Source organism: Podarcis muralis, chromosome 8 (genome assembly GCF_964188315.1).
Source record: "Podarcis muralis chromosome 8, rPodMur119.hap1.1, whole genome shotgun sequence".
Lineage (NCBI taxonomy): Eukaryota > Metazoa > Chordata > Lepidosauria > Squamata > Lacertidae > Podarcis > Podarcis muralis.
The window spans coordinates 820367-834107 of NC_135662.1; the positions used below are offsets into that span (position 1 = coordinate 820367).

The 13741-nt window shown below is 51.1% G+C and overlaps 1 protein-coding gene across 2 annotated transcripts; it reads left to right on the forward strand.

The window, feature by feature from the left end:
- The first annotated feature begins 5279 nt into the window (after window positions 1–5279).
- On the forward strand, window positions 5280–13741 carry HGH1 (HGH1 cochaperone). 2 transcript variants are annotated; one of them, XM_028735926.2, is made up of 7 exons: window positions 5280–5422; window positions 7712–8262; window positions 9788–9888; window positions 10414–10512; window positions 10737–10828; window positions 12246–12368; window positions 13100–13741. In XM_028735926.2, the coding sequence occupies exons 2-7, from the start codon at window positions 7730–7732 to the stop codon at window positions 13268–13270; spliced, it is 1119 nt and encodes a 372-aa protein (XP_028591759.2). In that variant the 5' UTR covers window positions 5280–5422; window positions 7712–7729; the 3' UTR covers window positions 13271–13741. The 2 variants fall into 2 exon arrangements, with proteins under 2 accessions (XP_028591759.2, XP_028591757.2); XM_028735924.2 differs by lacking the exon at window positions 5280–5422 and adding an exon at window positions 5503–5863.

The window sequence follows — 13741 nt, forward strand, 5'->3', positions numbered from 1 at the left end:
CTGCTGTTCCCCCATCATAGCTTGTCAGCTTGAACCGTTTTTGTTAACTACTTAAGACTTTGCAACGTTAATATGTGACCTGCCTGCCCCAAACACCAACACCCAGGAGGTGGTGAAGGCCTGATCTTGATGGGCCCCATCCTGGGGTGTGGGTCAGTGGCCGGCTGGCTTATAGTGAGCCTATCAGGATGGAGAGGAAACGGCCAGGGCAGCTCAGAAAGAAGAACTTATCTGACACTGAGTGGAATGGGCCCCCTTGGAAGGTGCTGGGCTCTCCTTCCTTAGTAAGCAGAGAGCCAGTGTGGTGTGGTGGTTCAAAGCGGTAGTCTTGTAATCTGGTGAACCGAGTTCGTGTCTCCGCTCCTCCACTTGCAGCTGCTGGGTGACCTTGGGCCAGTCACGCTTCCTTGAAGTCTCTCAGCCCCACTCACCTCACAGAGTGTTTGTTGTGGGGAAGGGAAAGGAGAATGTTAGCCGTGTTACGGTAAAATCTGGGTGCGAGGCTGCTCTGCCACCCAGCTCGTCGGACTAAGTCCGCAGGTCCCTGCGGAGGAAAATGAGCTCAGCCGGAGACAGGAGCAAACTGCAGAAGATCCAAGTTTATTGCGCAACAGGTTCAAGGCGAGATTGAACAGCGAGAAAGGGGTGACATGAACTTTTGAAACTTCCCTCCATGCCCTAGAATACAGTGCAAAACACATCCCAGTTACATCATGAATACATTAAGAAGAGGTTGGGTTACACAGGATTAACATATGGAGGAGGGAGGGGGGAATATGCAGAGCTGGAGATATGCGCAGATAAGCGCTTCCTGAGTACCGGTGATGAGAAGACAATGGTCCATGTATGCATAGTCTGCCACCTGGCATTGCCCGGAAGAAAGGCTTGGCAGAGTGATTTGACAGGATTAGGGTCTTGACACCTTGCTTGAGGGATTATGGAGGACAGGGGAGGTGTCATGGAGTCCTAGAGGAATTGAGCAAATTGGCACGTTGATTTTCTATGAATTTTATAGATTTTAGTCCCTTTTGACATTGACAATTGGAAATAAATGGATATATTGTAGCGAAGAAGAAGGTGAAGAAGACATGCCCCCCCTTCCGTATCAGCCGCTTTGAGACTCCTTAAAGGGAGTGAAAGGCGGGATATCAAATCCAAACGCTGCTTCTTCTGGATGTCCCATCAGTCGTGTGATCTGGTTGAGATCCCTGCATCGGGCAATGGATGATATAAAAATCAACATTCATATCAACATTCATTAGCAAGGACAGTATGAAAGGGACCAAAGGATGGAATCTGAATGAAAATACTTAAGACTACACATATGGATAAGTCTTACAACCAAAATTTAACATCAGACGGCAGACTGCCTAAAACTTTTTTTGAAATGACTGACAATCTGGATTTGATTGATATATGGAGGACAAAGAACCCCCTAGGTAAAGAAGGCACTTTCTTCTCTGAGGCCCACCTGTCCTGGTCAAGGATCGACCAAATCTGGACCTCCAGGGGGCTGGCACCCAAGACCAAAAAGGTGGAAATCTGCCCAAAAACATGCTCCGACCACAACGCTCTGAAGATAGAACTCAGACTAACTCAACCCGGTTCCTTCAGATGGAGAATGAATGACACACTACTAAGAGATCAAGAGATTGTGAAAAAGGCCCAAAAAACACTAAAGGACTACTTTGAGATAAATCTGAACACTACAGTAGAAAAAAGAACAATCTGGGACGCAAGCAAAGCTGTTATGAGAGGGTTTCTGATACAACAGAATACAATTAAGAAGAAGCTCTGGAATGGAAAGAAAGATAAAATATTGGAGAAAATACACCAGGGAGAGGAAAAATTGAGAACCAAACCAAAGTCAAAGGAGCTGCTGAGAGAAATTAAATTCCATCAAGCAGAATATTCAAAATTGATTAACCAGGAGATTGAATGGAAAATAAAACAGATGAAGCAAAGATCTTTTGAATCAGCAAACAAATGTGGAAAGCTGCTAGCCTGGCAGCTGAAAAAAAGACAAAAGTTAAATACGATAACAAATCTAGAGATTGAAGGAAGGATGGTACAGAAACCAGAAGAAATTAGGAAGTGCTTCCACAGATATTTCAAAGAACTCTATACACAGGGGCCTCAGAAAGAATCTGAGATAGATCAATTTTTAAAGATAAATGGACTATCAAAAATAACTCAAGATAAAAGATCAATCTTGAACTCTATAATAACTACTCAGGAAATTGAAGGTGCCATTCAGAACATGCAACTAGGCAAATCTCCAGGCCCGGACGGGCTTACCTCCAAATACTACAAGACTTTGAAGGATTATTTGATACAACCTTTGTTGGAGGTATGCAACCAGATTTTGGATGGGAAGAGGGCACCAGAAACGTGGAAAGAAGCCTTCATCACATTGATACCTAAGACAGAATCTGAAAAGACTCAGCTCAAGAACTACCGCCCCATCTCACTCCTGAATGTGGATTACAAAATATTTGCAGACATTTTGGCAAGTAGACTTAAAAAAGTTTTAAATGAAGTAATTCACAAAGACCAAGCAGGCTTTCTCCCTGGTAGACATTTATATGAGAATACCAGAAACATCATTGATATTTTGGAACTTTTACAAACCAACATGAACACAAGGGCGGTGTTAATTTTTATTGATGCGGAGAAAGCATTTGACAATATATCTTGGAGGTTCATGAAGAAAAACTTGGAAGGGATGGGAGTGGGGCGGGGGTTTGAAAATGGGTTACGAGCAATTTATTCAGAGCAAAAGGCTAAATTAATAGTGAACAATGTGGTGACGGAGGAGTTTAAAATTGAAAAAGGGACACGACAAGGGTGCCCTCTATCCCCTCTTTTATTCATTTCAGTCCTGGAGGTGCTATTGAATATGATAAGGAAGGACCGGTTGGTACAAGGGATAGAGGTCGGAGTGAAACAATACAAATTGAAAGCTTTTGCAGATGATCTAGTTTTGACACTGCAGGAGCCAGAATCCAGTACAAAAAGAGCTCTTGAACTTATATCTGAGTTTGGTCGGGTGGCGGGATTTAAGTTGAACAAGCAAAAAACCAAGGTTTTGACCAAGAATTTGACACTTACAGAAACAGAGGGGTTTCAGAGAGAAACAGAACTGAATGTGGTAAAAAAAGTGAAATACCTAGGGATTTATTTGTCTTCCAAAAATTTGAATTTATTTAAGGACAACTATGAAAAATGTTGGTCGGAAGTTAAGAAGGATTTAGAAATTTGGTCAAGATTAAAACTTTCCTTGTTGGGAAGGATTGCAGCAATAAAAATGAATGTGTTGCCGAAAATGTTATTTTTGTTTCAAACCCTACAGATCGTGGACAGAGTGGAATGTTTTGGAAAATGGCAGAAGGATATATCTAGGTTTGTCTGGCAGGGCAAAAAGCCCCGAATAAAGTATAAAATATTAACAGACTCAAAAGAAAGAGGGGGGTTTGCCCTGCCGGACTTGAGGTTGTATTATGAAGCTGCAGCCTTCTGCTGGTTGAAAGATTGGTTTTTGCTAGAAAACACCGATGTCCTAGATCTGGAAGGTTTTGATAATGCTTTTGGCTGGCACGCATACCTATGGTATGACAAGGCTAAAGTTCACAAATTGTTTAAAAGCCATATTGTCAGAAAAGCAATTTTTGCAGTCTGGACGAAATACAAAGACTTATTAGAGAGTAAAACACCGAGGTGGCTGTCACCGGTGGAGGCCAAGGCTCGAAAAAGACCCAATATGGAGGCCTACTGGCCGAAATATTGGGAATTAATTGAAAAAATTGGAGACAGTTGGAAGTTGCAGAGCCAGGATAAACTAAAAAACAAGGTGCGAGATTGGTTACATTATGCTCAAATGCAAGAGGTTTTTAAAATGGATAAAAAAGTTGGTTTCCAGGAGGAGAAATCGAAACTAGAGACAGAATTGTTAGAACCAAAGACCAAGATTCTATCTAGAATGTATAACTTGCTGCTTATGTGGAACACACAGGACGAGATAGTTAAATCTGCTATGATAAAATGGGCACAGGATGTTGGACATAATATTATGTTTGAAGACTGGGAGAGGTTATGGAACACCGGAATGAAATTCACGGCATGTAGTGCCTTGAAGGAAAACATTATGAAAATGATATACCGGTGGTACATGACCCCAGTCAAGTTAGCTAAGATACATCACCTGTCTGACAATAAATGTTGGAAGTGTAAGGAAGCAGAGGGGACTTTCTTCCATCTCTGGTGGACCTGCCCAAAAGTGAAGACCTTCTGGGAAATGATTTATAATGAATTGAAAAAGGTATTTAGGTTTACCTTTCCCAAGAAACCAGAGGCCTTCCTGCTGGGCATGGTAGACCAGAAAATGCCAAAGAAAGACAGAACCTTGTTTATGTATGCTAGCACAGCAGCAAGAATACTCATTGCTAAGAGCTGGAAGACACAAGATTTGCCCACGCTGGAGGAATGGCAGAAGCAGTTGATGGACTACATGGAGATAGCTGAACTGACCGGCAGAATCCGAGATCTGGATAAAGAAACAATTGAGGAGGACTGGAAAAAAATTAAAGACTATTTGCAAAAATACTACAAGCTGTATGAATCTTAAGATAGTGCATGATTAGGAAAAGTTATGCTTTAGCAATCATGATTAAGTAAATTGTAAAATAAGTGATAAAAGAGAAAAGGAGACAATTTGAATCGAACATGTTATGTTTATTTTAAAGGCATTGAAACTGAGATACAATATATCGAATTTGGGTACATAACATTTGAAAGTTACAATAAGGCATGAAATAAGGTAACAAAATGCTGACATTGTTAATTTAAATAACGCAGAATCGGAAGGGGTGGGGAAGTCCAAGTTGTTTTTGTTTGTTTTTGTTGTTAAAAAAAGGGAAAATTTGTTTCTTGCAATTATGTTATTTGTTTGTAACCTATAAAACTATGGAAAGAAACGCAATAAAAAATTTATATATATAAAAAAAAAGAAAATACTTAAGACTGATTTTGCTTAAACGAGCTATATCAGATTTGGGGTGCCCCCCCCCCGGGATGTTGATATGCAGGAGGAGGAGGGGGCGTCCTTTGGTGTTTAAAGTATTTTCAGAAAGAGGGAAGCAGCAGCAGCTGACTGTCGCGCGGAGAGGAGGCAGAAGTCCGCCCCCCCCCCCGAGGACGAGGAGCCCCAACTTGCGCCCCGCAGTTCCCTCTCCTGCGAAACCCGCCGGGGGAGCCGTCCAAGGCTCTGCAGACTACAAGTCCCGGCGGGCCTTGCGCTCGGGCGCAGCTTCTCATTGGCCCGCCGCATCCGGGACCTAGGCTTCGCTCTCCGCCTCGCGCAGCGATTGGCCGAGCTCCCGCCACCCCGGAAGAGGCTCGGCGCGTGGCGGCTGCGGAGAGGCAGGTGAGGAGCCGGTGTCTCTGCTTGCCGCGTGCGCGCGCAGAGGGGCAGGGGCGGGGGCGCGCCCCCCAAGAGGAAAGCCCCCCCCCAAACGAAGCCCGTCGCTGGCAGGCGCCTCTGCATTCATGCCCGGGGCAGCCTCCCACTTTCCCCGGGGCAGCCCTTTCCCACGTGGAGGTCGCATGCGGGGCCGCGCATCTCTCGCGCATTCCGATCCTGCCGCCAACCCCCCCTCGAAAAGGCCAGGGTTGCTTCCTGTGTCCTTTGCATCGGGAGCTGCTGCTGAACCAGCCCCACAACACAGCCGGGGGGGGGGCTGGTTCCTGCTCAGGGCAGGAATCGGGGTTTGAGCCCGTCCCAGGCCCCTCGATCCTCCTCCCCAGGGATTCCTGGGGGCTTTTCAAAAACTTCCCACTCGCTTGCCTGGCTCAGATCTTCTTGCAGGTGATTCAGCCTCTTCTAAATCCACATCTTCAAATAAACGCAGCACAGACCCAGCGGAGACTGAGCTCTGCAGTCAGTTCAGGCCCCTGGTCCCAATCCACCTATATCAGACCCTGGAGGGGCAGAGAGCAAAGCATCTCTCTTGAAAGGCAGCCAGCGGCTTCACAGGCCAGCATTGCTGGGACCAAGGCTGGCCAGGAAAGAGTTAATCACTCCCTCCTGTTGAATCCCATAGGACCACCACACCTCCCTGCGGAGCCGCTTAAGGGATGCCCTCATTTGCACCCATGCAATCCATGTCCCCCCTGGCTTGGCCCTCCAGGCCATGCACTTTCTGCTTAGCAAGAGAGAATCTTTCTCCCACCCTCAACCTGCTCCCAGAGCTGCCCTCTGCCTGCATCCCATCAGCTGCCACAGCCCTTTAGCCCGGGTTGGTCCAGATGACCCTCAGGGTCCCTTCCAGCTCTACCTGAGCCCCCCTCACCTGCCTGGAGATTCTTCCCCATTGAGCCACAAGAGAGCAGCTCTGTCGGATCAGACCCCTCAAGTCCCAGCCAGCCCAGAGTCGCCTTCCCTCCCGCACACAAAGGCAGCATCAAGGAATTGGGGAAGGGGCCCTTCCGGAGAGAAGATGGGCGCCTCACTCTCTCCTAGCGCCAGAGCTCCTGGGCAGCCCCTGAAGCTGAGTGTTGGGCGGTCCAGGGCAGACGGAAGAAAGGCCTTCTGGGCCCAGCCCAGGGTTGGACTGTGGAACTCCCTCCCCCAGGCAGAGGCAGAGACAGCCACCCATCTGGAGGGCTTTGAAAGACCCATTCAGGGAGGAGGAGCTGGCTCTTGATGTCACCACAATGGCTGGCTCTGCCCTTCGCAGCCGGAAGGCAGTGGGTGCTCCTGATGTCCTTTGGGGCATTGGCTGGTCGTGGTGAGAAGAGACTGCTGGGCGAGATGGGCCTTAGGCTCTTAGGTGTTTTTTGCCTGTGGGAGACCCCCAGGCAGGATCCGAGCCCAAGAGTAGCCCTCTCCCCTCCTGGAGTTTCCAGCAACTGGGATTCAGAATCATGGCTGCCTCCGCTGGTGGAGGCAGAGCAGCGCCCTCTCCTCCTCCTGGGAATTGTCTAATTCTCTGTTGAAGCCATCCAAGTGGGTGGCCACCACTGCTTCCTGCAGGAGGGAGTTCCATAGGTTGTGCTGCACGAAGAAGGCCTTGCTTTCATCCATCCTGAATCTTCCCACATTCACCTTCATGGCATGTCCACAAGCTCTAGTCTCATGAGAAGGAGGGAAACGGTTTTAGCCACTCTCTCCCTGCCATGCATAATTCCATAAACTTGGATCCTGCCTGTTTTTCTTTTTTTATATATACATCTAATTGTTTTTTTTTTAACATATCATTTCCAACAATCATATAACATAACTTCTTATCATATACAATATTTTAGACTTCTGTCAACTCCTCTGATGATTTTTCGTTCTTTATCACTTGTTCTGCATTTCTTAATTTCTCTATTACTCTTAATTATCATTAACTAATAACTCTCCTCATATAGTCTTTCTTGCAATATTTCAAATAGTCCTCCTTACAGAACTTCTTGCAGTCCTACTAGCGTAATCTGTTCATTACAATTACTTTTCAAATAGTTCATATATTTACTCCAGTCTTCTCAGAATCTCTGGTCCCGCAGGTTTCGAACCTTTCCTGTTAATTTATCTAATTCTGCATAGTCCGTGCCTGTTTTTCAAGGATTTATTTTTAAGAGAAAGGGTGGGAGGAAGGGGGAAGCTTCCCTCCCTGCGTAGTTGGGGTCTCCGACCACAAGCCGGCTCATGGGGTGCCCTCTCTCTCTGCAGACCCCCATTTTTTCCAGCATGGCAGAGCAGCCGACCCACGAGCTGCTGGCATTCCTCAGCCCAGATACCCGTGTGGACCTGAAGGACCGGGCCACACACTATGTGATGGGGCTGACAGGCGACCCGGAGGGCAGGCGGCTGCTGGCCTCGGAGCCGGAACTTGTGTCCGCCCTGCTGGCCCTGACCAGCGACTGCTCCCCCTGCATGGCCACGGACGCTTACCTCGCCCTCATCAACCTGGCCACGGAGCCCGCTGCCCACGGGGCCCTGAGGGAAGGGCTTCCCGTCCTGCTGAAGCGCTTGCTGGATCCCGCCTTCCCCATGGCCAACGAGGTCTGCACGCTGCTCTCCAACCTGTCTCGAGAGGAGGCCTCGTGCAGAGCGCTCTGGGCCGCCCTCCAGCAGGAGAGCCTGGGGGGGCTGCCGGCCCTGGTGGACGCCTTCTGCACCGAAGACTTCAACCCCGAGGCCTCTCTGCACTACCTGGGGCCCTTGCTGTCGAACCTCAGCCAGCTGCCGGAAGCCAGAGACTTCCTCTTGGACAGATCCAGGCAGGTGTGGGCAGGGGGGGGGCGCTGGGGTCGGGGGGGGGGTTATGGGGTGCCTCTGCATGTGGAGGAATTGCTGGGGGGGGGTGTTGCCGTGAGGACTGCCGAGAAGAAAGGGGGAGTAGCAAATATATATCAGTCCCAACAGAGGCATGTTCTGAAAAGCAAGTGCAAGCTGCTTTTCTCCCGTTCCCGAGGGTAGGACTCGAACCAGGGGCTTCAAGTTGGAAGAAAGGAGATTGCAACTAAACATCAGGAAGAACTGACAGTGGAATAATAATAATAATAAAATAAAATAAAAATTATTTATACCCAGCCCTCCCCAGCCAAGACCGGGCTCAGGGCGGCTAACACCATATATAAAACAATTGATTGAAATACAACTTATAAAACAAGATTAAAACACAACATTAAAATGCAGGCTCGTTTCAGCAGAAACTCAAAGACTTTTTTGGGAATGAAAACGTCAAGTCTTCACCAAGGCCAGCTATCCAGACTGCTCCTACGTGGGCCAGAAAAAAGCCAGGGAAGTCCCCAAATAGGAGTTCCATCACAGAAGGAGAAAGGCAAAAGGAAAGAGGAAAGAGGGGAAGGGAATCAAGTTGATTCCAAGCCAAAAGCCAGGCGGAACAACTCTGTCTTACAGGCCCTGCGGAAAGAAATCAGATCCTGCAGGGCCCTGGTCTCTTGAGACAGAGCGTTCCACCAGGCTGGGGCCAGTGTTGAAAAGGCCCTGGCTCTGGTTGAAGCTAATCTAACTTCTTTAGGGCCCGGGACCTCTAGGGTGTTGCTATTTATGGACCTTGAGGCTCTCTGTGGGGCAGACCGGGAGAGGCGGTCCGTAGGTACGAGGGTCCTAGGGAACAGATTCCCATGAGAGGTGGCAGACTTTAAGCAGAGGTTGGGTGGTCATCCGCCATGTAGGAGTTAGTTGAGATTCCTGCATTGTAGGGGTTGGACTGGATGACCCCCAGGGTCCCTTCCAACTCTTCAATTCTCTCATTCTATGTTTCCTCTCTGAATTTGGCGAGCTGCCCCCCCCCCATTTGTTCTAAGGCAGCTGGGAGGGGGAGCTTCTTTCCCCCGGGTGATACAATTAGTAAAAAGGGACGCAGGTGGCGCTGGGGTCTAAACCACTGAGCCTCTTGGTCCTGCCCAAGGTCGGTGGTTCGAATCTGTGTGACTTAGTGAGCTCCCATTGCTCTGCCCCAGCTCTTGCCAACCTAGCAGTTCGAAAGCACACCAGCGCAAGTAGATAAATAGGTACTGCTGTGGCTGGAAGGTCAATGGTGTTTCCGTGCTTTCTAGAGAAAAGAGGATGGAGCTCTGACAGGAAGGATGAACAGGGGGTGTCAAGGGGTCTACCTGGGCAGGGAGAGGTCATTCTTTGTTGGAAGGGAGGCCTTTCAGTCAGCGCTCGAGATGCCCCCTGCTTGAGTGACGGGCCTGCAGTGCATTATGGGAGGGAGGGAAGCCCTTGCATTTCCTTAGGGCTCCTCCTTGACCCCAGATCCCCTCTTCCTGCCAGGTGTGTGGTGCAGAGGTTGCTGCCTTTCACACAGTACTCGCGCTCATCCATCCGCCGAGGAGGGGTGGTGGGCACGCTCCGCAACTGCTGCTTTGAATATGGTGAGTGTGGGGTTTGGGGGGGTGCCCCCCCCTCTCTGTCTCTGTCCTGGTCCAGATAAACCTGCTGCCTTTCTTTGGCTGTGGGTTGGTGGGGGCTGCTAAATTTGTCCCTGCATCTGGAGTCTGCAGGTCCTGCCGTTTCTGCGCTCCTTTCGCTGCCAGTGCCCCCAGTCTCTTGCAGGGGGGGGGGGCTTGGACCCCACCCCAGCAGGGTCTTTTTGTTGTTGCTGTTAGAGCACTCATCGATTTTCCAGTAAAAAACATCCAATTAACATATCAGTTCATAATCCAATAAAAATAAAAAACTAAAATAAAATAAAAATCAAATTGTTTTCCGAATTGTAATTTTGATTTCACGGCTTCCCACAGTCTGAACCTCGAAGCATCACCAAATCTCGGTCCTGCCTCTCATCGATATTTTCATATTTCCATATCTTGATTTTTATCTCTCCAACTATCTCTGCGATCCTCCATCATGTCAGAATCCCACCCCAGCAGGGTCTTTGCCTGGCTTGTTTCCCCCAGGGCACCACGAGTGGCTGCTGAGCGACCAGGTGGACCTTCTCCCCTTCCTCCTCCTCCCTTTGGCTGGACCTGAGGAGTTTCCGGAGGACGAGATGGAAAGTGGGTCCCTTTGGGAAGGCCGAGGGAGGGGGGAGGTCATGCTGGACCTTGGGGGGGCAGAGTCTGCCCCAGGAAGCCCCAGCGGGGGCGGGGGGTGGGCAGGGATGTCTTAGCCCCCTCAGTCCTGCGGGGGCCTTGGGGAAGTGGGCCTCCTGGCGAGGTGGGGCTGTGGGGCGCTGTGGCCGCTCGCTTGCCCCTCTCAGCCCGCACTCTCTTGGCCCCAGGCCTGCCCCTCGACCTCCAGTACTTGCCAGCGGAGAAGAAGAGGGAGCCAGACCCCGACATCCGCAAGATGCTGCTGGAGGCCATTATGCTGGTGAGTCCCGGCCTGAGGTGGCCTTCAGACCCCTGGGCAAGGAAGGGCCTTTTCCAAATCTCTGCCGTTGTCATCACCCCCCCCCCCCCTCAGTCTTTGGTTTTTTTAAAAAACAGACCCCTGGAACCTTAAGTCTTGAAAAGAAAGATTTCAGCTCTATTCAAACTTACCGTATTTTTCGCTCTATAGGATGCACCTGACCATAGGACACACCTTGTTTTAGAGGGGGAGAACAAGAAAAAATAAATCTCCCCATCTCTGCTCAGCGCCCCTTCAGCAAAGCGGCAGGAGAAACGGAGCCGTTTCCATTTCTCCTCCCGCTTGGCTGAAGGGGCGCTGCGCAGCTCTCCCTCTCTGCTGAAGCCAGGAGAGTCTTGCTCTCCTGGCTTCAGCAAAAGGAACCCGAAGCCTTTGGAGCGCAGCACGAGTTCCCGCTGTGCTCCAAAGGCTTCAGGCGGCTATCCCTGAAGCCTGGAGAGCGAGAGGGGTCAGTGCGCACCGACCCCTCTCGCTCTCCAGGCTTCAGCGAAAGCAACACGCTCCCTCTGCGCTTTGGAGGCTTCGCGTTGCTATCACTGAAGCCAAGGAGCCTGCATTCGCTCCATAGGACGCACACACATTTCCCCTTGATTTTTGGAGGGGGAAAAGTGCGTCCTATAGAGCGAAAAATACGGTAAATCCATGTGGATTGCAGAGTCGGAGAATGTGGATTTTGCCCTCCCTGCCTCCAACTCTGAAGAACTGGAGGAGAGCATCTGCTGATGAGGCCACGGGGCCCCCTGGTCCAGCCTCCTGTTCTCCCAGGGGCCCCAAAGGGGAATTGGGATGCAGGGCCCGAGCGCAAGGGCACTTTCCTCCCTTGGGGTTTCCAGCGACTGGGATCCAGACCCGCTTCTGCCCCTGATCATGGAGGCAGGGCAGGGCCCTTGTTAGCCCCCTCCTGCAGAGAAAACCCTCACGGCTGATTCAGCAGCCCCAGAGCAGCCGGAGTGTTTGAGGCGCTGCTGCGACCTGCGGGCAAGTTTGCCCCAGAGAAGAGAAGGTCCTCAGTTTGGGTGTTGGGGAGACAATTTGTAGGTTCCACAAGCGCACACAGCTGACTGTCTTCCACCTCACCCTCCTGGCCTGTTGAGCCTCTTCCCTCCTCCAGGTTCCCCCCACCCCATTCACTTCTAGGTCTGCTGCTGCTGCTTCCAGCCGGCCTGATCCTAAAAAGAGCCATATTTGTCGGGACAGGAAAACCGCCTTTGCCCAGTTCCCCTGGAGGCAGTGCATGGGGACTCTTTGTCTTCCGCATGGAGGAGCCCCTCCCTCGTTCAGATTCCTCTGGGGTGCTCGATTCCCACCCTGCGCCTCCAGGCTGACCCTCTGCACGCCACCCCAGCCACAGGCGACCCTTTGCCGTTTCTCTCCACAGCTCACAGCCACCAAGCCGGGGCGCCGACTAGTGCGAGAGAAAGGCACCTACCTCATCCTGCGGGAGCTGCACAAGTGGGAAAAGGACCCAGGTGTCCTGGCCGCCTGCGAAAAGCTGATTCAGGTGGGCAGGAAGGGGGGGGCAAGGATTGGCGGCCTGTCTCCCTCTGGTCACTCAGGCCCAGGGATGGCTGGGAGATGCTTGGGGTGGGGGAATCCCTGAATGGCCGCGGGGTGCTCTGGATTGGGTGCTGTTGTTGGAGGGGGGGGGGGTCCTTTGGAACAGGAGCAGCCCTGGCCTGTTCAGTCTTCAGGAGGGAGAGCGTGACCCATCTGAGAGGGATTCGGGGGGGGGGGGGGGGAGTCTGACATATTCTGCTTTAAAGGAAAAGGCAGGTTGATCCAGATGTGTTTAGCTTGGAGGAAAGATGAAAGAACGTGATGCTCTTTTTAATCAGGAAGCAGGGAACTAAAACAGCGTGTTATCTCCAAGCATCCAGGCAGAGCCCGTGAGGCGGGTGGGGGGCCAGAGCCTTTGCTTGGTGGTGCTTGAGGCTTGTGAGATCCAGTTGGGCTGCCGGATAACCGGACAACTCTCAGGCCACAGAAGGGAGCGGTGCAGAAGCTGCTGAGCACTCAGAATATTCCCCCCTTTCCCCTTGTTTATTTGAATCCCTGCCCCCTGTTCCGTTTCTGCTTCTGTAACCCCCTGGGGTGTGGGGGGGGGGGCTTTCCACCCCCCCAGGCCCTTCCGGTTTGACCTGATGCTCTTGCGCAGCTGTTTGGGGTCGGGACGGACGCTGCTTGGGGCTGAGGCCTGATGGTCCCTTTCCCTCCTCCCTCTGCCCTGAGCAGGTCCTCATTGGGGACGAGCCGGAGGCCGGGATGGAGAACCTGCTGGAGGTGGAGATCCCTGCGGAGGTTGAGGAGCAGCTGCAGCGCCTGGATCTGGAGGAGGAAGGTCAGCTGCAGCAGCATCAGCAGGGCAGGAGCCAGGCGTCCGGCTCGGAAGGGCTGCAGAGATGAGGCGCAGATAACTGGGACAACAAAGACCCCGAGTCCTTCTCTCCCTCCGCCCCTGGCCAGCGTTGAGGCCAAAGCCCCTGAGACTGCAAATGAGAGTTGGCCAAGGACCTGGGCCAAGGAGCAGCCAGCAGTGGGGCGACAGAACTGAGCCCCCTTCAGGAATGGAAAGGGCAGGAGGTGAAGCGTGGGCCCTCCCTGCCAGCAATTTGTCCAGCCATAGCTGGGTGCCCTTCCTGGGGCTGGACGGGGCTGGCCTGCCCAGGGCGTGGGGTGTTTTCATTTTGATAATATTGTGGCTTTTATGTTGAGCTTTTCTGTGAACCGCCCTGGGACCTCTGGGTGTAGGGAGTTCTATAATTTCAGTAAACAAATAATAATAATAATTCTGCCACCACCTACGGAAAGAGGGCGATGAGTTGGCAGCCCCAAGGACACTACTGCCCTCCAATAAAATGTTTGCCAGCACAGAAA